The sequence below is a fragment of the Phallusia mammillata genome, chromosome 2 (assembly GCF_965637545.1).
Source record: "Phallusia mammillata chromosome 2, kaPhaMamm4.hap1.1, whole genome shotgun sequence".
NCBI classification, from domain to species: Eukaryota; Metazoa; Chordata; class Ascidiacea; order Phlebobranchia; family Ascidiidae; genus Phallusia; species Phallusia mammillata.
Genome location: NC_137253.1, coordinates 882,988 through 910,584, shown reverse-complemented (window position 1 = coordinate 910,584; position 27,597 = coordinate 882,988). Strand labels below are relative to the sequence as shown.

General features: G+C 36.7%; 2 protein-coding genes, 3 long non-coding RNA genes and 1 pseudogene across 6 annotated transcripts; 2 read left to right on the top strand and 4 right to left on the bottom strand.

The window, feature by feature from the left end:
- Positions 1–7: 7 nt before the first annotated feature.
- LOC145215497 (uncharacterized) lies at positions 8–4,818 on the bottom strand (annotated as a pseudogene).
- A 368-nt stretch (positions 4,819–5,186) lies between these two features.
- LOC145215503 (uncharacterized) lies at positions 5,187–6,829 on the bottom strand. The gene is made up of 2 exons (XR_013857315.1): positions 6,229–6,829; positions 5,187–6,004 (listed from the first exon to the last, which is right to left on the bottom strand). It is a non-coding gene; the product is annotated as an uncharacterized LOC145215503 (long non-coding RNA).
- A 1,784-nt stretch (positions 6,830–8,613) lies between these two features.
- LOC145215498 (uncharacterized) lies at positions 8,614–11,410 on the bottom strand. Its single transcript, XM_080084201.1, has 2 exons — positions 10,638–11,410; positions 8,614–9,554 (listed from the first exon to the last, which is right to left on the bottom strand). Exons 1-2 carry the CDS (start codon positions 10,732–10,734, stop codon positions 8,788–8,790), a joined length of 864 nt encoding a protein of 287 aa, XP_079940327.1. The 5' UTR covers positions 10,735–11,410; the 3' UTR covers positions 8,614–8,787.
- Positions 11,411–11,550: 140 nt separating this feature from the next.
- Positions 11,551–14,328, top strand: LOC145215501 (uncharacterized). The gene is made up of 3 exons (XR_013857313.1): positions 11,551–13,119; positions 13,342–13,429; positions 13,583–14,328. It is a non-coding gene; the product is annotated as an uncharacterized LOC145215501 (long non-coding RNA).
- LOC145215496 (uncharacterized) lies at positions 13,421–19,388 on the bottom strand. The gene is made up of 4 exons (XM_080084200.1): positions 18,913–19,388; positions 18,136–18,210; positions 17,338–17,421; positions 13,421–14,355 (listed from the first exon to the last, which is right to left on the bottom strand). Exons 1-4 carry the CDS (start codon positions 19,151–19,153, stop codon positions 13,592–13,594), a joined length of 1,164 nt encoding a protein of 387 aa, XP_079940326.1. The 5' UTR covers positions 19,154–19,388; the 3' UTR covers positions 13,421–13,591.
- Positions 19,389–22,776: 3,388 nt separating this feature from the next.
- LOC145215328 (uncharacterized) lies at positions 22,777–24,371 on the top strand. 2 transcript variants are annotated; one of them, XR_013857264.1, is made up of 2 exons: positions 22,777–23,239; positions 23,710–24,371. It is a non-coding gene; the product is annotated as an uncharacterized LOC145215328 (long non-coding RNA). The 2 variants fall into 2 exon arrangements; XR_013857263.1 differs by having other exon boundaries at positions 22,777–23,314.
- Positions 24,372–27,597: the final 3,226 nt, after the last annotated feature.

Sequence of the window (27,597 nt, the reverse complement as noted above, 5' to 3'; positions counted from 1 at the left end):
CACAGAGTTGATTAACACTCTGTATTCTTGATTATTTGCCTTAAACGAATATCGTTGATTAGCTCTTGGCCAGCTAAACACAGCAGTGAAATAAAAACCACATTTAGCATCCACAAATAGAACCCACAAATAGAAGGGCGAAAACATCAAAGTCTACGCTTATATAACAATGTGAAACATTGGCCGGTGTACGAATTCTTTTTCTCATATTACTTATATTATTTATTTTAAGGTAGCCATGTAATTTATAGTGCCATAGCGCCTTTTGGTGAACACCATATGCTTATTCACAGGGTGGAAACGTCGCGTTCTAATACGAATCACAACTGCGGAAACATTGCCAATACCGACGGAAATATGTGTCATAAGGGAATAAACACTATGTTTACTGTTAGATCTTTCTGGAACCCAAAAAATGGCTGGAAATAGCTTATGACTACCATAGAAACGGAACTGTAAACATTAGTCTTATCAGAATTGAGGGTAAACGTACTGTGAAACACTATTGCGAAATAGCATGCAATAGTTTTCATAAACATTGCACAATAATGTTGCAACAACCGTTACAAAAGCTCCCCCCTAAAATGCTTGCACAATGTGTTTGAATGAAAAACACATTTTTTTCAATGTTAATTGTTCGTTAGCGACACGCGACAAGAGATATTGGTCAATAGATGGCGGTAGGTGCTGTTACGTGGGGATTTATACGTTGGGAAAAATATGCACAATTAAAGACGAAAAATGAACATAACAATTATATATCTTGTCAATAAGGGTATGACTCTTCGGCTCTTAGAATAAATATCGTAAGGGAAATAATAAACGTCGTCAAAACAAGGGTGGAAACAGAGAATATAATGTATAAGTATAGACTGGCGAAACATAATTTGATAAAATTGCACACAAGAATGTTTTATCGATTATAATGCGGTTTGATAGCTATGATATATATGTATATATATTTTTTTTTTATTTTTTTTTTATTTTTTTTATAAGTATATGCGATTCTTGTATAAATATATTGCTTTTACACTATTGTTGAAAAGGAATGGGCGGAAAAATACAATGCAAATTCATACAACAAGTGATGTGTGTTATTGAAATCTCCACAGGTTTCGAATTTTGAGTTTTTAGCCTTATATACAAGCATTGATTATATATTTTTGTAGTGGAGACACAATAGGGGTTTCTGCACTTGAATGAGAAAGGCGAAAACAAAGAAATACTTATATATGCAAAAAGAAATTGTCATGCAGAAACAAGGTTAGTAATATTCACGGATTAGATATATATATTGGTTTCCCTAAGCAAAATTTGGTTGACTATTCTAGCAGAATGACAAACGTGAAACGTTAAAGTTAATGTGTTGTGGTATGATCAGTCAAACGGCTAGAGTTAAATTACGTTCAGGCTTATCTGAATGTGTGAAATGTTTAATATAGTATAGTGTAACATATGCTGTTCGCTCAGCAACTAGTCTGGGAACAGTATTTCAGGCTTCTGGTTCTGTGTTAATCGCTTCCTGAGACTGTCCATTTGTGTCGTCATCATTGTTTTGTTGTTGATGACGTAAATTCCAGCGGCGTTGTAATTCTGCAACTGCCTGGTTGATTTTTGGTCTTGCTATTGGTTGAATACGTTGAAAAAGATGCTTTAATGTTAACAGGGACAAGGCTATTCCCCAGAACAAAGCTTGGATAACGAGGAAGGAGAGGAATGCATTTGCAGCAGGACTGGTCACAGAAGATAAAAGGGTGATGAAAGCTGACTTGAGAAGATTTTGCGGTAGAACCTTGTCATCAATTCCCCCTTCTGTGGAAAGGTTAGTTTGTGAGTCGAAGAAAACATTCATTCGTTCGTTGTTTAGTTGAGTGCTTGAGAGGACGGCTAGAACGTCCGATAATGCGCGATTTTCGCTAGGTATATATTTGAGAAGCTGGGCCGCTTCAACGAAATCATAAGATTGAAAAGATTCATTTATCATCTTGATAATAGGAGAAAGTAGTTGGATATTGGTTTCGACTCTTGCAAGAGTATAATTGACGAATAAGTAATAAGTATTATGAACTTTGAAAGTGAACATTCGGTTGGCCCGAAATGTTTCCTTGTAAACTAGGTCTGGGAAAACATTACTCTGGTCATAAAGTTGGTAGGTCTTTTCGTCGGTGTTCACATGGCCAGTATGAACTTTTTCGAAAAGAGGCCTTGTAGCAAAGTAATTGCTATTCTTTATTCGCAGACTTCGCAACAAACGCATTTTTGATGTGGTACAAGCGGTCTCTAAGAGTATGTCGCCGTGCGTTATCGCTGCTATGGGCTTTCCCTTCAGGTAGGATAATATCTGGCTTGGGGAAATATGCGCGCTGGCCCCAGCCAGTAATGCCGTTATTTGGGTAGACTGGCATTGAAAGTATAAGATGTCTGACAGCTGTCTTCTTCATGTTTAGGTTGAGTCGTAAATGTAGGATTCAAAAATATCTTTTTGTAGACTTGTGAAACGTTGGAGCTCGTAGCTCATAATTTTGTAGACTTGTAAATAGTTGGAGCTTGTTGCTCTAAATGTCTTTTGTAGACTTGAAAATAGTTGGAGCTTGTTGCTCGAAATATCTTTTTGTAGACTTGTAAATAGTTGGAGCTTGTTGCTCGAAATATCTTTTTGTAGACTTGTAAATAGTTGGAGCTCGTAGCTCATAATTTTGTAGACTTGTAAATAGTTGGAGCTTGTTGCTCGAAATATCTTTTTGTAGACTTGAAAATAGTTGGAGCTTGTTGCTCGAAATATCTTTTTGTAGACTTGAAAATAGTTGGAGCTTGTTGCTCGAAATGTCTTTTGTAGACTTGAAAATAGTTGGAGCTTGTTGCTCGAAATGTCTTTTGTAGACTTGAAAATAGTTGGAGCTTGTTGCTCGAAATATCTTTTTGTAGACTTGTAAATAGTTGGAGCTTGTTGCTCGAAATATCTTTTTGTAGACTTGTAAATAGTTGGAGCTCGTAGCTCATAATTTTGTAGACTTGTAAATAGTTGGAGCTTGTTGCTCTAAATGTCTTTTGTAGACTTGAAAATAGTTGGAGCTTGTTGCTCGAAATATCTTTTTGTAGACTTGTAAATAGTTGGAGCTCGTAGCTCATAATTTTGTAGACTTGTAAATAGTTGGAGCTTGTTGCTCGAAATATCTTTTTGTAGACTTGTAAATAGTTGGAGCTTGTTGCTCGAAATATCTTTTTGTAGACTTGAAAATAGTTGGAGCTTGTTGCTCGAAATGGTATGCACCATGCAGACAAAATATGGCGTAGAACGACGTCGTGTTTCGGTTAGGATGCTTGTTTTCTTGGGTTTGGGCAATTGTCTTCAGCGTAACTGAGCTTACTTGTTGGTCGTTTACATGTTATATATTTGAGTGTGGAAAATGTGTGATCTTATTAAACAGCTCAAGCCAGGGAGTCAATACATATCATGCAGCGTTAGTAGTGAAACAAAAACGTTTCCGGCTTGACGAAACCGTTGACATGAAACGTGAAACATAAATTGACGGTGATACACACCGAAACACACGTTTACATTTTGACACTAGCAAAAAAAATATTAATTTTTACTGAATTATAAGTTATATACACGCACACAGCTTAACATGCAACATACATCGATGAATAAGCATAACTAATTTATCTTGAAAAGTGTTATTAAGCGAATAAAATATATATTTTACAACACAGAAAATTGTCAAGTGCAGATTTCACACGCACTTACTTAACAGAGGAAAAGATGTCAGTCGGCGCGATCGCGTGAATGCCATTTCCGTGATCCTGGTAGTCGAGTTGTTCCTCCTCTTTTGTTTCTGATTCCATTGGGATGTCAGTGGCGTTGCACATAACTAAAATGTCTGGTTGTGCTCGAAAAGTCTCTAGCAAGTTCGGTCGACCGTCAGGGCAATCTGTGAGTAACCCTTGTCCAAATGACGTCTTGTTCGAACCGTTTGGGGCATCGCTTTGAACGTGCTGTCCGAACCTTGCTCGTAAAGTACCAATTTGAAGTGACATCTGCCTGCGCTGGAAGTGAGTTCGGAAGGTCTGTAGCAACTCGTGGGCACCACTTTGTAGCAGCACCTGCTGCCTCGATGGCGGCCTGTGAAGGACCGCTACGGTGTGAACTATGATGTTCATTGCAAATTGTTTGGTGAGTCTGATCTTTGCATCTCAATAACAGCTGACTGATTAACAGCCACACATATCTCTCTTCTTTCTTTGTATTCTTGAATAACGTTAACGGCGAACGTTCAAATCAGCTACACATCCACATGGGATAACAATAGAAGCCCCAAAATAGCCTCTTTCCCGGTGGAAATAGCAGGAACAAATAGAATCCACAAATAGAACCCACAAATAGAAGGGCGAAAACATCAAAGTCTACGCTTATATAACAATGTGAAACATTGGCCGGTGTACGAATTCTTTTTCTCATATTACTTATATTATTTATTTTAAGGTAGCCATGTAATTTATAGTGCCATAGCGCCTTTTGGTGAACACCATATGCTTATTCACAGGGTGGAAACGTCGCGTTCTAATACGAATCACAACTGCGGAAACATTGCCAATACCGACGGAAATATGTGTCATAAGGGAATAAACACTATGTTTACTGTTAGATCTTTCTGGAACCCGAAAAATGGCTGGAAATAGCTTATGACTACCATAGAAACGGAACTGTAAACATTAGTCTTATCAGAATTGAGGGTAAACGTACTGTGAAACACTATTGCGAAATAGCATGCAATAGTTTTCATAAACATTGCACAATAATGTTGCAACAACCGTTACACACGTCTCTCATTTTCGAGGTTATGATTAGATTTAAACGATATTTTGTATGGCTTTACTGGATGTATTTTAGAGTTGACCTGTAAAAACCGTTTGCGTTTACCTTAAACCGTTTGTCATCTGGAGCTTTTATAAGCTACATAATTCGACAGCGCAAAAATCATTTTTAAAGCGGTTATGCCATGTATTCGCTTATGATGTGCGCCTCTCATCTTCGACGTTATGATCAGATTTTAACGATATTTTGCAAGCGTTTGCTGAATGTTGTTTAGAGTTGGCGTGTAAAAACCGTTTCCATATACCTCAAGCCGTTAGTGGTCTCAAACACGTTAAAGCCTGAACTAATGAAAACGATGAAACACCAAATGCACAGTGAGGACAACACTTTATTGATGGAAAAAGCACCTTATGAACCCAATTTCCACACTTCAACATTTTCAAGTTGAGTCCCATTGTTATATGAAAGCAGAAATAAATGGGAAGAGAATAAATAATTACATTCACAGCAATTGGTTGATTGGTCAGTTAAAAAAAGTGCATTTACAAGTGCATAGTACATACTAAACAAGGATATTTAAGTAAACAGACTAAAATAAAACAAAAAGGTGAAACAATATTGTACAGCTGAAAATGTAATGATTTGCTGAATTATCAAGAAAATTAAACCGGATATCATGTGAAAATGAGGTTGAACCACACAATTGTTACAACATGCTATCATGCAGACTACTGGTCAAAACTAGAGGTTCTCAATTTATGTCTGATGAATCACTTTTACTGACTGATTCTACATCAGAGTGCAAAACATTCTCAGAATTTACATGAGACCATAATCACCATGGAGGTAAAATAATATCAACGCCTACAAATGTTTGAATACAAATTCTTAATTTGGGTATAAGAACTAATAAATAAACTTGCAGGCAGGGAGAACAGTGGAAAAGAAATAATACATATTCCGATTTGATTCATGTAAAACTAAAGTATGTGGTGCATATCTCGACATACAATTTTCTCCTGTGAGGCAAGTAACAGGTTGTATACATCAATGATTTTGCTGACACTTTAAGAGAGAGCTGTTTTTGTTGACAAAATTCTTCCGCAATGAAAGACTTTCTTCAATTTTTTTGATATGGAATGCTTCTGTTGATTTTTTCAAGCTTAAGCATTTTTTCCGGATGGTAAACTGCAATAAAAAAATAAAGATAAAGCGTATGCTCATTTGACTTGACAATTATGGGTTAAACAAAAGAGGCTTGAGTTTAGCTACCAATAAGCAGTCTAAGTGTCATAAAACAGAGTTAATATTCAATATTGGGGGTTTTAACTGTGCTAAAAATTCAAAATAACATCAGCCAGAAATACAGAAAGAGTTGAGTTTAGAAAGGCAGTAACAAGGCAGCCACTTACTGTGAATCATTTCAATTCAAATCCAATCTACAAGTCCCTCATATGACAGTGTGCTGGTCCTCACTTTGCTTCATATAAAGGTAAGAACTGGAAACTCTTCTCACTGAAAGGTCCCTTTGCATTGCTTCATTGCCAGAACCTTGATGCCAATCAGGTACTTCAATATTGATTCTTGGCTCATTTTAGTGTTTAACATATTCATTTCACAGCTTAGAATGCATTTGTTTTTGTCTTGCTGTTTTACAATTAACTGCCATTTTGATATAAAACCCAATTTACCTGCGATTATTATCACAGCAAAAATAATATTTGCCAATAAAAAACAAATTTAATGCTCCACTGCCATTACCGATAAAACCGTCCGCAATCGGGCTGTGTTATAACACAGGTTCTAAAGATTCTAATCCCGCCCGATAAGAAACGCATTATTCTGCGTAACACAGCCGATCTTAATCGGGGACTTCCAGACGGATCGGGTGAACTTGCAGTTGCGGGTGAAGCACTGGTCGTGAAAAATTGTTTCTTTGCAGGAGCGTCTGACTCAAATACAGACAATTTAAACCGAACAATGACAAAATGTCGTGGAATTGTTGGTGTTTGCAGGTAAAACTTCATATTTAAAGTTTAAATTCTCGTTTGAAGGTGATTGGTTGATTCGATGGTGATGTCACAATTATTTGTGTGTTGTTGTGATGTCATAAACAAAATGCATGCAACATGCGTTGCAAACATGAGTAAAATTAATGTGTCTATTTCCCGGGTGTATAAAGAGCCTAGTCTGACACCAAACATTCCCTACTTGATTTATTTTAAAATCAGTTATTTTTGTAAATTAGGAAACAAATACATTGAAGTTAAACCAAACTGAAAAAGTCACAATTTGTGATTACAACCACCAGAAGGAGGAAGTTGCAAAACTATCTACTGCGATCAATACAGAGATTTTGTGATGTATAACAATTTTACAACACTTTGTTGTGAGAAACATAAGTAAGTTGTAATGGATATCCATGTATTATTGTGCTGTATATATTAACACATAGGTTTGTGAACAATAGCGATGCAAACAAGCAAGTGAATCTGTGTTTGTGACAAAAACTTCCATAATTAGGTTTGCTTACATTATATCAGAAATTGTTAAAAAACACAATTTGCTCATTTAAACCAGGATAATCATTACACAGGGGGGAATTTGCTCATCTTAAATACCTAATGGTTAGAAATTGCATGTCTATGATTTTTCCCAAGGCATGTCTAAAATATACAGGTTTGCTTGGATCACTTGGTGCATTATTGCCACCTCTTGGTGCTTGGTTATCACTTGGTGTATCTTAAAATCACTTCAAAATATTTTTATGTCACTCAGTGCGTATTTGCATGGCTTGGTGCATTTTTACATAAACAGTGCTTTAGTAACAGGCATTTAAATCAACAAAGATATACCTCAAGCGATATATGGTGCACCAAGTTATCCTGTATATTTTAAACGCACCCATTTTCCTTTTGGTTTATCATCAAATTTATTTTTGTGCATAACAGTGGTTGGAAGCTCTGTGTCCTCAGCAATAAAAACAAACAGAATTAGATGAGGCTTCATTTAAAGTGGAAAAGTTTTTAGTGAAACAAGTGAGAAAAGTTTCCAGAAGCAGTTTGATAAAACCAGGTTTGCTGTGTTTATTCTTGTGATTTAAAAAACACTATTTTATTTACTTTCCTGTTTTTAACTTGAATGACAAAACATAAGGTAATGTTTTCTGAGGAACATTTTTAAGTGTGACAACAGTATTTTTGTTAGTAATTTGTGTGGAAATATTAGCTGGTTATTTTATGTTCCAGGGATATTATTAACAGTTCGGAATCAACATAAACTTATCACAATGAACATTTGTTCTTTTGCTTTATCACCTGCATTCGCAAGATTTTAATTACAAATTTACTTTTGCAGAGTTCATGGAGAAATTGGTAATAAATGTGATTATATCCGAGCTTCTGACAATTATCGAGAATTGCAGTTTACTTGTGGAAACTTGTTGGTTTGAAAATGTACAGATGGTTGTGTTTGGTCGGTGCAGCTTTGCAAGGTTTGTTTTTTCTCGATATTTCGCTTATGTGATTATACAATTTAAAAACATAAAAAATATGTATAAACCAGTTTGAAAACATTTGTTCCTCAATAAACTTAGTTTTCTGTGACTAAATCCTTATTTAGGATTGAGATTTATGTTTCAAGTTTTTCAAATTTGTTAAACCTAAACTTTCTTGCTACAAATAAACTCCGCATTTCAACTAATTCTTTGTTTTTTAGATTTTATGTGGAAACTGATGTTTTGTGACAAATATCCTGAAAAGTTTGTGAAAACGAGGAATTTTGAAATTTCATCAACATTTTAAGCTGTAAGTTTATTTTTACATTTATTTGTACAAATATTCGTCACTAAAATACAGAGATTGTGCACAAAGTCAAGAAAATACAAACAAAATTTATTTACAATGAAAATGTGACTTTGTTTCACAATAATTTTGTCACTGACAAAACTTTTTGTTTTGCAGCAAACTTAATCACTTGTTCAACTTTGCTTTGCTTCCTTGCAAACCCCTCTCACTTCTTGCAATCCATTCTCCCCGTTCTTCCTCAGTGAAATCCTCCGCTTTTTTGTAAGCTTCGATTGCTTTTGTGTAACATTCGATTGCTTCTTTGAATCGCGAAGTTTCCTCGCAAACAACACCAAGATTGTTCAACAAGTAACCGTAGACTGGATACTTTGAACTTTCATTCCCGAACTTTGTTTCCATAAGTTCAAGTCCAAGTTTTATTGTTGTTTCTCTCGATGCCTTATCCTCGATGTAAAGTTGACTCAGTGCAATAGAATGCAAACACCAAACCTCCATTGCACATCGAATTTTTTCTATTATTTGAAGGTCGCGAATTTGCAGAATCATGTCACGCATCAGTGGAATCACGTGATTGCGCACGATTTCTCTGTTTTTCAACTTCGAAAATAAATCAGAAGAATTTTTCATCAAAAGTTCGATTGTTTTTTTAGTTCCCTCCGCACACAACACTACACTTCTCGCTACAGCGGAGTCGGGATTTTTCTTTACATAGAAATCTGCGGAAATGCTTAAAAACAAAATGGCTTCCAAATACTTTCCGTCGTTTCGACGTTCTGTGGCTTCGGCTTCCAAGTCTTCTGCAGTGACCCCCAGTTGACGACTTTCAAATGACCTTGAAAGTTGTTGTTTTGTCGTTTTTGCTTCGTCATACTGTTTTGTTTTCAATGAATCAACATATTTTTGTACGAACTGATTGATGTCGTCACTTTTATCTAAAAACAAATCAAAGCGCTGTTTTAACAAAAATAATGAAGTTTCGAACTAAAAAATTAAAAAAAAAAATTTGGTAAATGCCGATAGGTGGCGTAAAGTGCTAAATTATTAGATTAGGTGTCAAACAGGGGTAGGGTTAAGGACTGAAGTTAGTTTTTGCAAGATCTCATCTCAAACCAAAGAACTTTAATTAACCGTCAGATTTTCTGGTATTTTATTGTTTTCTAAAATTGAATTGCAAAAACTTAATGTTATTGTTGTCGAAAAAAGATTTTGTTGCGTCACAACGCTATTATTACTACAGTTAAAAAGAACAATTTGACGTTTTTATGCAAAACTAGGTGCTGCTTTCCCATATATTTACAATTTTAGGTTTACTGCATCTTATGTAATAATTACCACATAAGGCCTACCATTTACGATACATGTATTTAAACTAAATTAGTGAACTAATTTTAAGTGCGTCCCTATCTTTACACCAGGGAGTCAAACTGTTTGTGATATGTGTTCAGGTACGATTGGAAGAGCTACTAACACAGGAACTCACATCACAAGCAGGCCTGTTAATTTTCGACATGTGGCGCAACGGAGCAATGGCAATAATTGCTGGCTAAGAAATTTACCACGCGAGTTCCTGTGTTAGTAGCTCTTCCAGTTCGATTCGGGTTTATTGTCTATTGTTTTTAGGTATTCGGGTGTAACGCAAATGACCTAATATTCGCACTGAATTCATGAGTAAGAGCGGACGTGACTTGTAAGTTTTCCCATTACGTGATTTATATACCTCATGTGTTTGATTGCGTGAGACCGCAGAGGTAAATCCCATATAATTGCTGTATTGCAAGTCATGTCATTGTTGTATTGCAAGTCATGTAATTGTTTGATATTGCGTGGGACAGGATGAGAATGTTGCGGGCATCCGTTTACGTATCTCTAATTATGTTGTTTTGATGTGTGTATATATTCTGCGGTTTTGAAGTGACAATTTATTCTACTATTTGATCCGGCTGAGCGTAGAATCATCGCTACGTCTGGCCACGTTTGAATTGCATTACCGTTGGTTTCTGAACAAACAAACTAACCCAAGCCTGGCCTATTGCTGCAAGTAGAATCAGGAAGTGCAAGTCGCAAGAACGCGCAATAAACATTTCCTACACGGCTTTTAAAAAACTTCATCATTCGACGAGATTGTTTCCTGTGTCAAAACATACAACCTTATACCGGTAAACACATAAACTGGCTGTTGTTGGAAAACATGCAACCACTAAATTACTGCATATCGCAGCAGAGTATAGCAAAACCAACTTAAGATTTAATGGTCGCATCAGAGTTGCAAGCGGGCCTGAAATCTGAGCCCGAACTCAGCCCGAACCCGAAAGTATAAGCTCGAAGCCCGGCCCGAACCCGAAACGTTTTTGAGAAGCCCGTTTGGGCCCGAAATTTTGATTGACAGGCCCATCTAGCAAACCTTGCAGCAAAGTATGAGAAAGAAAAAAAGTGAGAAGACAACAAACACAATGAACATCGTTGACAATGGGGTAAACAATGCGTTTTAGAGTAGGGTGGGCATTAGGTCAAAGTCAGAGAATTGTTACTAAAAAATGGCGGAAACGGAACGTAAAGTCAGGCCCGTTTTGAGCCCGTTTTTTGACAAATACCTAAGCCCGAACCCGGCCCGAAAAGCCCGGCCCGACTTGCAACTCTGGGTCGCATTGTAACGAACGAAATAGTCAATTTTAAACGGCAAGAAATTGTTTGGTTGTCCATGGAAATGCGCTAAAGTCTAAAACAGGAACCTTTTCCCAAAGAACTGAAAAAAAAATCACTCGACTGATTGGGCTGAAACTTTAAACAACAAACAGTAAGAAATATATCTAACAATTTAAATAAAGTCGTCTAGCTCTTTGCGATGTTGGCAAAATGTGCTTTAAAACAAGACAACCTGGCGAAAATCCGCTAAAATGAAGAAAGTAGAATTGAAACTGAAAAGTAAGTTCGGGCCGTCGCTAATTCTTGTGCTATAATAAAATCATTATTTAATTTCCTTTCCTGATTTTGAATTGAATGACAAAACATGAGGTAACACTTTTTTGATGAATATTTAAAGTGTGACGACAGTAATTGTTGAAACTAGTGATGTACCGAATCGGCGAAATTTTGATTCGGCCGAAACCGAATATTCGGCAGTTTTGCCGAATAAATTCGGCCGAATCAACCGAATCTTTTATGACGTCACGCGAAGTCGCATTCAACGCGTTTGACATGAAAACATAAGTTTATGTACCACGCAATTAGTGCAGAATGGTTGTGTTTCGTACTTATTTTAGTTCTGTGGGTTTTAACATTGCTTCAAGCATGATTGCCAACCTGCCAATGAATTACGGATTTTTCGTCTGGAGTGGTAAAAACGATAATGTGGTAAAACATATGACAATTAACGCGATTTTCGTTGGTACATAGCAGAAAAGTCATGTTTAACGCTATAAATGTGTGTTCGTAAAAGATTCGGTTTCGGCCGAATCGCAACAAAATATTCGGCCGAAACCGAATCTTTGAAAAAACGGCCGATTCGGCCGAATAAATTCGGCAAACCGAATATTCGGTACATCTCTAGTTGAAACTACCAAATAATTTGTGTGGAAGTATTGGCTGATTACTTTGCCATTCAGTAATATTATTAACATTGTAACATTATACATGTTTACCTTTCAAAACTTTCACTGCTTTTTAATATTTTATAAACACTCGCAAGACACTTTTGTAGCTAGGTTTTTAAATTATTACCTTGCTAACGTTTGTGACAAGAATCAACATTAACTTATCAACTTAAAAGTTTAACATTTGTTCTTTTACATAAAAAATGCTCATTTTGCTTTTAAGATTATAAAGGAAGTAGAACAGGGGTGTCCAACTCGAACACACCGCCGTGCCAATTTTGGTTTCAAAATATACTCGCGTGCCAGCCTTTGGTACTTTTTCCAAACCATGTCTTAAACGTCTTAACGGCACGGGCTCAATCCGAATATTTGGCCAATATGTAGAACCCTAATAAATAATTTAGTAAAAAAATATGTCGTGAAATGCGAGTAAACTTGTTTATGATACTCCAGAAATGTTTTGTTCAGTTTATGCGACAAAAGATACAAATAGTTTGTGACGGGCCTTAAGTTTTGTCAAAAAACGAACAATTTAATTAGCGGATCGTGTAACTTTACTACCGATAACCTTTACTGAAGTTAGAATAAAGGCCAAGAATAATCAATAGAAACAAATTTTAATGCGTGACAAATTCTAATGTTTACCATCTAAATGTGCAAAAGCTTGTGTGCCATTTTCAAATGCTCTGCGTGCCACTTTTGGCACGCGTGCCACGTGCTGGACACCCCTGAAGTAGAACAAAGATTTTAATTTCAAATTTGCTTTTGCAGGGTTCATGGAGAAATTGGTGATAAATGTGATTATATCCGAGCATCTGACAATTATCAAGAGTTGCAGTTTACTTGGGGAAACTTGTTGGTTTGAAAATATACAGATGGTTGTGTTTGGCCGGTGCAACTTTGCGAGGTTTGTTGTTTCTTGATATTTATCTTATTTGCAATCAATTACACTAATTTAAAATCCAAAACATATAAAATATGTCCAAACCAGTTTCAAAACATTTGTTTCTCAATAAACTTAGTTTTCTGTGACTAACACCTTATTTATGTTTCAAGTTTAAATTTGTTAAACCTAAACTTTCTTGCTGCAAATAAACTCCGCATTTTCAACTAATTCTTTGTTTTTTAGATTTTATGTGGAAACTGATGTTTTGTGACAAATATCCTGAAAAGTTTGTGAAACGAGAAATTTTGAAATTTCATCAACATTTTAAGCAGTGAGTTTTATTTTTACATTTGTACAAATAATCATCACTAAAATACAGAGATTGTGCACAAAGTCAAGAAAACCAAACATAAGTTTATTTACAATGAAAATGTAAATTTGTTTCACAATAATTTTGTCACTGACAAAACTTTTTGTTTTGCAGCAAACTTAATCACTTGTTCAACTTTGCTTTGCTTCCTTGCAAACCCCTCTCACTGTTTGCAATCTGTTTCCCTCGTTCTTCCTCAGTTAAATCCTCCGCTTTTTTGTAAGCTTCAATTGCTTTTGTGTAACATTTGATTGCTTCTTTGAATCGCGAAGTTGTCTCACAAACAACACCAAGATTGTTCAACAAGTCACCATAGATGTGATACTTTGAACTTTCATTCCCGAACTTTGTTTCCATAATTTCAAGTCCAAGTTTTATTGTTGTTTCCTCGGATGCCAAATCCCCGATGAAAAGTTGACTCAGTGCAATAGAATGCAAACACCCAACCTCCATATAACACCGAATTTCTTCGTTTGTTTGAAGGTCGCGGATTTGCTGAATCATGTCACGCATTAGTGGGATCACGTGATTGCGCACGATTTCTCTGTTTTTCAACTTCGAAAATAAATCAGAAGAATTTTTCATCAAAAGTTCGATTGTTTTTTTAATTCCCTCCGCACACAACACTACATTTCTCGCTACAGCGGAGTCGGAATTTTTCTTTACATAGAAATCTGCGGCAATGCTGAAGAACAAAATGGCTTCCAAATACTTGCTGTCATTTCGACGTTCTGTGGCTTCCTTTTCCAAGTCGTCTGCAGTGACCCCAAATTGACTTTCGAATGACTTTAAAAGTCGTTGTTTTGTCGTGTTTGCTTCGTCATACTGTTTTGTTTTCAATAAATCAACATATTTTTGGACGCATTGGTTAAAGTGGTCACTTTTATCTGTAAATAAGTAAAAAGTGTTGTTTTCCACTAACAGGTAGAGCTACTAACACAGGAACTCACAGCACACACACAGGTAGAACTAAAATCCATAGAAAACACAAGTTGTCGCACAACAACCGCGAATGATAAAAATCCGTTTTATGACGTCACAATACAACTGTCACAACTTGGCGCCACTCTATGTTCTTCGCTTTGGTAAAGAAAATGTAAGTTTTTAGCTTTCTGTATGTTATTTTTTGTTAATGTATAACGCGGAATACAAACTATAAGCATTAGGATAAATGATAATACAGCCATGGTATGTTTCAGCGCGTAACAGTCAACGCAACCGGAGTAGCAGTCAACGCAGTTTGCAATTTTAAACATCATTACATGTAGTAAACTGAAAATGCCTTTTACTTTAGTGCTTTTAACTAGTGATGCACCGAAGTTTCGGTTGGCCGAAACATTTCGGCCGAATACGCTGTTTTTCGATGTTTCGGTTTCGGCCCGAAATTTTTTAAATATTCGGCCGAAACCGAACTTTTTGATTGCATGGAATTAATGCCTAAACTATCATTTTCGCCAATACAAAACGTCATAAATTAACTAATTTTTTAAATTTTTTGTATTTTATTGTGTCTATAAAATACGAGCCACGTTGTCTGCAAAGTATGAGAAGTTTAGTAAAGCTTCCGCATTGTGAAAGTGTTTTTGATTTGTCATAATTCAATTCACTCGCATCAACGAGACAAGGTTCAGTTGAAAATATCCATAGAAACGGGGATTTTAGGTTCGGCCTGATTCGGCCGAAATTATTCGGGCCTCGTGGCCGGATATTCGGTTTCGGCCCGAACTTTTTTAGACGGGTTCGGTGCATCACTGCTTTTAACCAAGCGATGATACCAAAATATCGCTACAGTTTTGTCCACTGCTATTTATCGGAAGACAGCCAACACTTTCATCGTGATTTTTTTTTTTGAACGCAATTAATCCCTTTACAAACATTTCCTAAGGCAGTGGTTCTTAACCTTTTTGGTGTGGTTTCCCACTAAAGTCAACCACCAACTTCAAATTTCCCACTCTGTTATTTTTATAATGATGTTTTGTGCCCTAAGTTCACAAAAAAAATTCTTTAAATGAAATAATTTTGTGAAGCGATTTGGTCTGGAACCCCAAAGGTATACTGCAATCTTATTTGGTTTAAATAGTGCTTTGTGAGAGATTAAAGTTTTTGAAATATTGAAGAGTCTCCTCTGCTTGCAATAGTCATTTATTGCATCACAATCAACAAAGGAAAGGCTTTTATTCACGCACAATAGCAAAGTCATTGATACTTTTTAGTCTTGTCTGTGATTTGTATGTGTCTTGTAATCCTTGCTGAAATTAATCTTACATATTGTTGCGGAAAAATGTTAGGAAAGTTACTTTCAACCATTATTTTATAGCTGGGTTCGACCCTCGGGCCCGAGTTTGGTTACATGATTACATAATTTCCCTCTGAAAACCATTAAATTTCCCACTGGTGGGAAATTTCCCACTGGTTAAGAACCACTGTCCTAAGGCCTTTGCTGGAAAATAATAACAGGTTGTTTATAATAATAAAAAAATTCGTTACCACATAAATTTTGCAAAAACTGTGTTTATTTAGCTTTGCACTTTAAATGGTGAATAAAAAACAGCAATGCACTTTCTAGAGCAGTGGTTCTTAACCCTTTTCCTTGCTGCACCCCTTTCAAATCACCAACCAATTTTCGCACCCCATTTTGTATTTGCCTAAATAACAAAACCATTGTGAATTTTGTTTATACAAGCAACCCCTAGAAACAGTTCTCGCACTCCTTGGCGTTGCGTCCACCCCAGGTTAAGAACCCCTGTTCTAGAGGGAGTTCAGAGACATAACAGGTCAGAATAAAAATGACAAGATGGACACTGACTAAAAGCACAAATACATCTGACATCACGAACTGGAATGCATGAATTCTGGTGCGGCAACTTGTGTTTCATTGATAAAATTTGGGTAGAGCCACTAACACCATACCTCACGTCAGACCCACGATTGGTGGCGCAAAAAAATATTTTGTCATAATAATTTTGAAACCTAAGCCCAACCATACTATAGTATAGCTATAGCGTTAACCGTCAGCTTTTTTACACAATATGCGGTTAACATTTTTTTGCGTCACTTTGCGGAAAACGTTTTTTACGGTTTCGGTTTGTTTCGGGTTTATGAAATAAATTGCTCAAACCGGTATGCGCTTCGGGTTCAGTTCCAGTTTGACTTTTTGATTTTAAATAGATGTTCACCCTCTTTGCGCCACCTAAATGTGGGGCCGCCGTGAGGTATGGTGTTAGTAGCTCTTCTTTGAAAAGAACACATCAGACCAAAACTTGACAATTGCCGATAGGGGGTGCAATTTTTTTGGATTTTTTTCATTCTTTTTTCATGTATATTTTTGTGCTCTTTTTTACACGTCTATTAACGTTGGCGTAGACATGCGGGGGATGACGAGTTCATGTTGGTGGGAATAAAATTATCTCACAAGTGTATTTTCGGTTATTTTGACATGTTTGTTTGATTCTCTTTCGTTGGGGCACCTTAATTATTTTGTGTTGTGGTACCTTAATTATTTTTTTACTTTTGTGTTGGGTGCTGCTTTCACCCTAAAAGTGAATTTTGTTTTTTAACAAAGGTAACATCCCCACCCGAAATTGCGATACACAATTCCGAGGCTGTCAGAACATTTCGGTAACAATATGTTACCGTTGTCGAGTAACATTGTTTGAGTTGTCATTTGCCCGAAGACAAATATTGACTTTCCACAAAACTGGCAGCGGACGGTTTTAGGCGAACCTCTCATCTACTTTTTGCCGCTCGGCAATGCGTAATTTTTTTATCATAGGTTTTTGTCATAATACTGATCGGCCTTAATACACAAAGTATTCCCACAAAACACACAAAAAAAAACGGAACAATTAACACAAAGTATATTGGTTTACCTGCAGGTGGTGATGTGCTGCTGAAATGAGCGATTTCCCCTCGTGGTGCAGTGTGGCGTTTCTCATCACCTTGTCTGATTGTATCTGAATAAAAATGAATGAAAATGACATTTCCAAACGGACTGTTTCAATAAAGGTTTGCTACAGACCAACAATGTAACTGCTCACATAATAAGAATAATTATAATTTCCAACGAGTAAATGTATTTCATACCCGGCTGCTCTGCCCTAATAGTGTTGAGAATTTCCCCTTTTTAATAAGGAGGAGGAAATCCTTTATTCGCTCGTTTTTATTTTTTCAGCCAGCTTCAAATTCATAACAGACAATTTATAATCGCACTACGCAAGACGTGTAAGTTGACCTGCAGTAACCTCTCAAACGTAAAGAAGCAAGTGAATAACAGTAATATTTTACAAATCGTCCACTGCTCCCGGTAATCTCCCAAAGCGCTTAAACAATAACTGATCCAATTTAATATAACTGATCCAATTTAATGCATGTGCAATCCCAGATGACATGGCGGGTAGCTGTTCAGAGGCGCAAAAATCTTGCCACGAGTCGGACATGCATAAATGGTGGCACGTGGTTCGCATCAACTGAACCATACGGTTGCCATGACACCCTCTAGAAACAAAATGACGACTTACAAAGCGCTGCACTTAAGCTCGGATGGCAGCGGTCGCCAACTGTAGTTTTGGCAAAAATGTTGCTGTCGTTATTAAGTGATGGTGTGACGTAAATCAAGTCAGGAAATGGGAACACTTACATTAATTAGGAATTCCCCAAAACATACTTACTGACATCACCGGCGTGCTGATAGAAAATGCTGTTATAATAATGGTTTCCAGCTGCTTGGATCTTGACAGACGGACCTGCATAACAAACATAGGTACAGAGGCAAGCCAGGTATAATCACAAATAAATTGTTGCTAGTGTACCAACATTGGGAACTGTGAAAAGTTGAGATAGAGAGTGTAGCCATATTATACATTAATTGGACATGTTTTAGTGGATAGAGAATAATACAACACAATTCAAAAAACAATTTCCATCAGATTTTTTAAAATCACATGACAGTAATATCAAAACAAGTGGCTTTGCATTTCATTGCCGATAAAAATTAAAACACTAACAATAAATATGAATTTATAAATGCTAATGTGACTTCCTGTTTGTTTTGTTGCAAAATCGCATACAATGTTAACACATATGTATTAACTAGTGATTGTTTTAACGTGGTGCAGTCATTTATTTCCAAAGAAAGACTATGTATTTAAATCCAAGTTATTTTGTTAAATTCAAACCAAAATTACTGTTGATTGGGACTTTTATGTTATTAGGGGCTTTTTAGTCGGTGCCATTACGCAACGCACAGAATAAAGAGTGTTTTGCAAATATATTTTGAATTTAGGATTTTCACATTCGTGCATAACAAAAACTGAATGCCTTGCCAGCAGCAAAACTTGCGAAAATCGGTTGTTTGGAAATCAGTAACGAAACTTCGGGGTTTGGCATGTTTCCAGCGCACAAACCTTGGTCGTTTCATGCAACGTGTAACTCTGCGATTGGTTTACCTGTAGGTTGCGGTGGTGATGTGCTGCTGGAATGAGCGATTTCCTCTTGTGGTGCAGTGGGGCGTTTCTCATCACCTTGTTTGATTGGATCTAAGCAAAAAAAGTTAAACCAGGCTATTTCTTTTTTAAGACGTACAAAATGTGTTTGTGTAATTTGGTGATAGTATATAATTGTCAAAGAAGGAAGAAAATAATTGATTTTTATATTCATCAGACTTGTCATCAAAATAATATTTTGCATAAATATTACCTGTTGTTTCACTTGGATCAGTCTTTTTGCTAGCCATGGCAAAATCGATTCGCAAATACCTAAATATTTTTTCCTACTTTTCTGCACTGTTGCTTTTTAAACAACTAAAAACATTTTTTTCTTATTTTTTGTTGCTATTTACCTAATTTCTTTGACCAAGTTATTTGTAACCTTTTTTTGTAAAAAATTATCAAGAATGCGCAAAAGAGGTTTTATTTTGTTTTACAACTCTGCTGTTTCTAAATTACAGCGCAACCAGAGGTGACTTGTTAACTAAGGTTGGTCTGACAACGCAACTGATACGTTTGAAACTCGATCTTATCACAACACCTGGACAAAAGCTTCGTCGCGTTCGTGTTCAGACGGCGGGTTGAAGTCACCGCAGAAAAGCGTTCATGCCCAAGTGAAAGGCAAAGTCAAAACAAAATGAAGCTCTGTTTTTATTTGTATGCATTTATAAAGTTAGACGGTGCCAAAATACAAACGTAACACAAGCTCAATACCAAAGTCTATCAGTCAACTATTCGCCAAACTGAATCACAAGTTCAAGGGTTAAATTAGTTTAGAGGCATTTAAGCTTTCATTGAAAGCTCGTCACGTCGCTTAGCAACAATCAGGCTTGGGGTTGCAGTGGCACTGATGCGTGACGCGTACTTAACCGTTGATGACGTCACACGACCACCCACGTCAGCTTAGTTTTGATTTTTTGCGATTTATCGACTGAGATCCTTTGTAACATATCTGCGTTGCAAATAAACTGTTTTAAAGTTACATTTTAAATCTGCGGAAAACATAACTCGTAGTCAAGTCACAGCACAAGAGACCTGCAAAATACGTTGCAGCGAACTATAAGTCAGTCTTTCAAACGTTTTCGAGCGGCAAAGCGTCTGTCTACAACAAACACTTCTTATGCTTGCCAGTCACTACTTCTTTAACCTCAATACACCAAATGTGCAATACAATACACTCTTTCTAATTCTTTCCACAAAACTGCTCATTCAATGTTAACTAGAAAATCCACAAGTTTTTTTGATGTAACGATTTTCAATCAACAACCAAAATTGTTTTCCAATCTACTTCCCCTCTCAACTACAAGTGATTTGCAAAAATGGACGATTTGACTGACAACACATCTCACTTTTAAAACACGATCTTTCTACAACATCTCGCCTCACATAAAGCTTTATCCGGTTCCTGCCCAGACGCACAACGGTGCAATGTTTGAAACAAACGTTTCACGGTAAAATAGAGACAAAGTCAAAACAAAGAATATAAAGGCATCTAGGGCGCAATGAGTCCGCCGTCGAGCTGCTTGCCTCACAAAGAGCTTAACGTATTCAGGCGTTGTCGCAAAAACAATGTGTTTTCCCTGCAAGCGAAATTAAAACCTGAAGGAATATTTCTCGTACCTGATGGGCTCCGTTTGCCCAAGTTAGGCGGATTATATCATCCTCTTAACCAAAAGGGGAAAAGTCAATGCCACAGTTTAACGATGTCTGTATTATTTACGTATCTGATGTGGCTGCGTGGGATTTTTACATCGTGGAGTGTTCCAGGGATTACGCAGCGCAATTCTACATTTCAACACTATATGTACACAATTACTTAATATTCCAATAACATAAGTACGCATATGTCAAAAACCTGGAAAGCCCTTACTGGGGTTGACCCGAAAATACTGTATCACATTAAAAAAACAAAGTAACACGGATTATATCATCCTCATAACTGAAAGGGGTAAAGTCGATGCCAGTTTAACGATGTCTGTATTATTTACGTATTTGATGTTTTGCATTGCCTCGACTGTTTCCTGTATATACGCGTGTCTCAAAAAGTCTGAAAAGTCCCTACTAGGGTTGACTCGACAATACTATATCGGCGCTACATATACTACATACCATGCGTGGTATCGGTACTCGTACGATACTTGTGAATCAGAACAAATACCGATATCTCTACAAACGGGAAAAAAAGTGCTTTGGTCGTTTCTGCCGCAATATCTAAAAGAAAACACTTGAAACTGACTTTTGACTAAGTCGCCAGTGCATCACAATTTCTCGATCTTGTTACGACGTTTGCTGTTTGTGTCCGACAATATACAAAACGTCCGAAACAACGCAGCGCCGAATCAGCAATTTTAGCCACGATTCCGTTTTGTAGTAATTATGTATAAGGAGTAAAAATAGACGCTTAATACATGAAACTAAAAGCGATTTACTTGTTAAATATAGCCTACATAACATGGACCAGTCCTGAAGCATTAATGCAGAACAGCGATCACGGCACACTCAAATCACGTAACGCTTCCATACACGGATAGATGCGGCGCGTTTTGGCATCGTCCACCATTTGTGCCATCCACTGTTTTCCGTTCCATAACGTTTCAACGTTGCGCAGCTATTTTCGGGTTATATTTCGGTGATTGTTTTAGTGCCATTGTGTCGCTTTGATTTCTTTCACCAAGCGAAATAAACTCAACTCAAGTATAAATCATTGTACGTCAGGTCAATTAAACGCGTCAAACCAAATCAAATCAGTAAAAATATCACAATAACTGCAGAGTCTACCTCAACGCCGTGCCAGTGAATGTCAGACATACGCTTTCCTGGATCAAGCCTTTAGTTTGACATTATGCGAAGAACGACTAATTGACAAACTCAGCCTGCAGTGTAAGGGTCGGAATTTCTGCATGGAATTTATGTATCACCAAACTCCATCCAGGCGCCAAAGGTGTTGTCGCAAAAATAATGTGTTTTACCTGCAAGCGAAATTAAAACCTGAGGAATATTTCTCGTACCTGATGAGCGCCGTTTACCTAAGTTACGCGGATGATATCACCCTCTTAACCAAAAGGGGAAAAGTCAATGCCACAGTTTAACGTTGTCTGTATTATATACGTATCTGATATGACTGCTTGGGATTTTTACATCGTGGAGTGTTCCAGGGATTACGCAGCGCAATTCTACATTTCAACACTATATGCACATAATTACTTAATATTTCAACAACATAAGTACGCATGTGTCAAAAACCTGAAAAGCGCTTACTGGGGTTGACCCGACAATTAATACTGTATCGGCGTCGATACCCGATACTACTTGACATGCGTGGTGTCGGTACTCGTCCGATACTTTGGAACAAATACAGGAATCAGAACGAATACCGATACCTCTACAAACTGGAAAAAGTGCTTTAGTCGTTTCTGCCGCAATATTTAAAAAAAACACTTGAAACTGACGTTTGACTGAGTCGCCAGTGCATCACTATTTCATCGTCCTGTTACGACGTTTGCTGTTCGTCTCTGACAACGTACAAAACGTCCGAAACAACGAAGCGCCGAATCAGCAGTTTTAGCCACGATTTCGGTTTGTAGTAATTATGTATAAGGAGTAAAAATAGACGCTTAATACATGAAAGTAAACGCGATTCACTTGTTAAATATGGACCTACATAACATGGATCAGCCTTGAAGCATTAATGCAGAACAGCAATCACGATCAAATCACGTAACGCTTCTATACACGGGTAGATGGGCGCGTTTTGGCATCATTCACCAATTGTGTCCTATACCAGTCTGCCGTCTTTTGGAAAAACCTAGTAACCGACATATTTTTCAAAATGCGTTTTTTAGTGGAATGGTTACTTAATGTTGGCTAGTTTTCTGTGTTAAAATTTGGAATTTGAAAGATATCTAGTTGTCGATATATTTACGGTTAAAAAACCTAGTAAGTGAAACACAACGCTAAAAGTATTTGGCAAAACCTAGTATTGCTGTTTGACCAATCATGACGGTCGAGTTCGTCACGTGACAACTTTTTTCTGACAGCTGCTTGTTGTCGCCTTGTTTACTTATCTATTGGCATTGTGATTCAGTTTTGTTTGCCATTAAGTAAATACCGGTATTTTAAGTTTGTTTAGCTGTAACTATACCATCCAGTTTCAGTGTTTGTTTAATATGGCTACCACAAGAGGAAAACTAATCTTGGCCCTTAAAAAAAACAAAGAATGAAGCTCCAGTTTCCAGTAAGTTTGGATTAATAAACTTGCTTGCCAGGTTACACTTCTGAAGGCATTAAGGTAGAAATTTAAGTTGAGATTAGAAACACATTGTTAATGACCAAGAGAATAAAAGTTTGAAATATTATAGTTCATGTAAGTACACTTTGATTTCAGCACTATAACCAGGGTTGCCATATCGTCTTTATTTATGAGATTTGTCCTTATTTTGAAGGTCTGTGTCTTAGAAAAGTTCATTGTCCTTATTTCTAAGAAATGTCCTATTTTTTAGAAATGTCCTACATTGCACCTGATGTGTCATGGCCCATAAAAATGCAAAGATTTGTTCAAAAACGTTGGTTTCGTTTCGTATGACAATTAAATTTTTCGGTTGTCCTTTTTTTTGGTTTCAAGTCGATGGCAACCCTGACTATAACCATATTCAAAAAATAACACATAGATTTGGCTCAGAAACAGGTTATTGTGCTGAAATTAAAACCGCAAGTGTGGATGATATTAATCATAACGTGAGTAGTTGTTGTCATTTGCAGTCTTATCTGACATGACAACTGAGCATCATTCAACTCATCAAATGATCAGGATTCAAAACTATTTCAGCTCCAAAATGACAGTTTTTGGTTAGGAAGAATTGTGCCACTGGACCAAGATTCAGATAGTTTAACCAAAGAAAATCCATATGTTACAATTTCATCTAAGCTTGAAAGTTTACATGCTGAACCTTATTACAGGTATTTTTCTTTCACGCTTGAAACCTTGCATGATGTTAATTTATGTTGTTAAAAGTTAATGATGATTTTTAGCTGATAAAATATAAATGTTCACAAACAGATAAACATAATCATTTAGGTTTGCTCATCTCAAAGTTAACCATTCCAATGTTTTATTAATATTGATAAGTTTTCATGTCTAAAAATATTATAAAAACTGCTGGTCGCATGACTTCGCTGGAAGAAGGAAATTCATGAAGGGCACTATTCATAAAACTGCAATGTTGGAGCAAAGATATCATGCCATTTGCTGCATGAACTGCCTGGCTGCTGTGGTGCCAAGCTCACAGTTTGCAAAGTGTTTTATATGAACAAATTTGGGAATAAAAACTGATTGTTTATTACTGAATATTCGAAATGGTGCAAATATGGATTGATAGTGTCTTTTTCCTTTCTTTTTGACTAGTTTTGTAAATATATGACAATTTAATAATAAAAAAAGAATATTGACAAAACTTTTTTGAGGCAAACAAGCCTTTTTTCCAAAATTACTGAAAGCTGCATGGAGCTTTATTCTTTTTTTCTTTCTTTAAAAGGTCCAAGATTAGCTTTCCTTGTGTGGTAGCCATACTAAACAAACAATGAAACTGGATTTTGTAGTTTAACAAACTATATTTACCAGTTTTGTGACAACATGCTGTTATAAGAAAAAATGACAAGTATATAGTAAATCTGTAAATAAAATATACATAAAAAAGCTACCTTTGTAGATGTTATATGTTTTTATTTGTCATGTAAAAACATTTTTTTGGGTGTCATTCAATTGATGGTTAAACTGCTTGATGTTTTCATGTTAGACTTTTGTAGCATGGTAAGTTAACCACATCAAGAACTCACAAAAGTTTATGACATGTTTTGTAAAAGTATCTTTGCCATGTGCTTGTGTTGTTGTTGAACAGATATACTTTGTATTGGTCTTCAGCACTAGCATGTTGCTATTGCTAATAAAAGGTTTTTGACTGAACATTTGTACTCCAGTATTCTTCAAACAGCTTGAAAAATGGTAACTTAAATGTAATAACAAAGTTTATGAAAAAAATAAAAAGCTTCTGTTTGATTTGTGAGGGCGATAAAGCAAAAAAATCCATGCATTGTTCTGAGCCTAGACTTTTCCAAATTTTATTTTAGTTAGTTTTGCATTTCCTATCCGGTAAAACCTAGTATATCGTTTTTTCATGGATAATAAACAAACTAACAATATGTCGTGAACCGTAGGTATGCCAAAATTTTTTTACTGTAACATGTTTGTGAAAAACACCAAACAGGTAGACAAAAAAAGTATTTTTGGATGCTAACCAACATCAAACGCGTTTTGTGCTTTTTCTCGAAAACTTGAAAATTGCAGTTACTAGGTTTTACCAAACGACGGCAGCAGTGGTTCTCAACCGGGGATCCCCCAAACGTTTTCAGGGGGTCCGCGACAAATTCTTAATTCCCGCAAAACGAGATTAATAAATCGCGATTTGAAACGCGTTTAAGTTGTTCGTTTAAGTTGTATAAGTTGTTTTTTTTGGCGTTTAAAAAATAGCATGAAACTTGTTTGAAAACATTCTTCGTAGGCGACAAACCACAGTGCATTATGACATCTAAACCCCATTGTGATGGAACAGATGTAAATTGTCTGTGGAAAACAATGTCACATTACACTGTAATGACTCTTTCTTGTTGACTCCCGATGTCGCAACCCAGAAAAAGGGATTAAAATTTTGGTCCTGAACCGAATGTGGTTGTAACTTTATGCATCATGTTTTGGTTGCTTGTTAAAAATAAAGAACTGAAAAATACCTAAAACTTTTAAGGGGTCCGCAATTACATTTCAGCACCGAAAAGGGTCCGCGAAGGCAAAAAGGTTGAGAACCACTGGCCTATACTGATTTGCGCTACATAACGTTCCAACGTTGCGCAGCTATTTCCGGCTTGGTGATTGTTTAGTGCCATTGTGTCGCATTGATTTCTTCCACCAAGCGAAATAAACTCAACTCAACTCAAGTATCAATCATTGTACGACAGATCTATTAAACGCGTCACACCAAATCAAATCAGTAAAAATATAACAACAAGAACATAATTTGTTGCATCCTCACAATTTTTTCCATGAAAACGTTTCTGGTATCGAGTAAATCAGCATATTTTTGTCGTAACGATTTTGAATCAACAACTAAAAAATTTCGATTCGCAAACAGTTGCTATTCTATCAACTTCGGAACTCTGTTGTATCTGAATTACAGCGGAACCAGAGGTGACTTGTTAAAATCCGAAACGCAACTGCTACGTTTGAAACACGATCTTCTCACAACACCTGAACAAAAGGTTTAAAAAGATTTCTCCAACCTTGGCGCCATTTAATTGTTTCAGTTACGCGAATGATATTAGCCGATTTTTGGCTCTGGATCTCAATGTTAACCCACAAATGATGTCTGCAAACACCCAACCCCTTCCCCCTCTACAGCAAATTCAATGGTCAAACTGAGTTTTAGGCGTCACAGTTTATAAACCGGGTGCACCCGAAAAGTGTGACGACCCCTGGAACCAAAACCTGCAAAATCTAAAACGCGGAATTGCAAATTTACACCGTTACCACTTGGAAGGTGAAATATATGTTAACTGAAACAAAATTGCTTTATCATCTTGCCTATACAACATTCCTTTGCCACATCTGTATCACCGATGATATCGTGGAAAGTGTGAATTACTCGGTGGAGGAGTTTGTAGCGGTCCCATGCAATAATTCAGAACGTAGGGCAGACTTATGTATATACCAAAGCTGTAATTTAGCTGCGGACGAGCTGAAAAACGTCACACAACATACATCGCGCTCCATAAACGGCGCCGAATTCCTCCTGACCAATGAATGTCCACTTGACCGCTCACATCGGTGGGAAATCCCCTCACACATGTCTATATAAACCGCGATTTTGGTGTTCTGTTTTGCGCTTCATGACGTTGCGCAGCTATTTCCAGCTTGGTGATTGTTTTAGTGTAATTGTGTCGCTTTGATTTCTTTCACCAAGCGAAATAAACTCAAGTATCAATCATTGTACGTCAGATCTATTAAACGCGCCATACCAAATCAAATCACTAAAAATAAAACGACTACGTTTGTTGAAGCCATAGTAAAACCAATTGCAATTTCACTAAGTATTTTCTTACTTTTCTGCACTATATATTTGCTGCAAACAACAAGAAACATAATTTGTTGCATCTTTTACCAATCTATATCCTCACAATTTTTTCCATTAAAACTTTTCTGGTATCGAGTAAATCATCATATTTTTGTCGTAACGATTTTGAATCAACAACTAAAAAATTTCGATTCGCAACCAGTTGCTATTCTATCAACTTCGGAACTCTGTTGTATCTGAATTTCAGCGGAACCAGAGGTGACTTGTTAAAACCCGAAACGCAACTGGTACGTTTAAAACACGACCTTCTCACAACACCTGAACAAAAGCTTCTTCGCGTTCGTGCCCAGACGGCGGGTTGAAGTCACCAACGGTAGAAGTGAATGGGAAATTTAAAATAAAACAACGCTCTTGTGTCACATTGAATCCCAGCAGTGTTTTACCGGTGAAGTTTAAGCTGAATTCACAGCAGAGAAAGATTTCTCCTACCTCGACGCCATTTAATTAAATGTTTCATTTACGCGAAAGA

Excerpts from the sequence above, each read along its gene's own strand:
- LOC145215496 (XM_080084200.1), bottom strand. The coding sequence starts at position 19,153 with ATGCAAAATATTATTTTGATGACAAGTCTGATGAATATAAAAATCAAT. Across the intron at positions 17,422-18,135 it reads TCAGCACGCCGGTGATGTCA|ATACAATCAGACAAGGTGAT; the intron begins GTAAGTATGTTT and ends ATTTTTATTCAG. Across the intron at positions 14,356-17,337 it reads CAGCACATCACCACCTGCAG|ATAAAAGTGACCACTTTAAC; the intron begins GTAAACCAATAT and ends ACTTATTTACAG.
- LOC145215498 (XM_080084201.1), bottom strand. The coding sequence starts at position 10,734 with ATGATGAAGTTTTTTAAAAGCCGTGTAGGAAATGTTTATTGCGCGTTC. Across the intron at positions 9,555-10,637 it reads CAGCAATAGGCCAGGCTTGG|ATAAAAGTGACGACATCAAT; the intron begins GTTAGTTTGTTT and ends ATTTGTTTTTAG.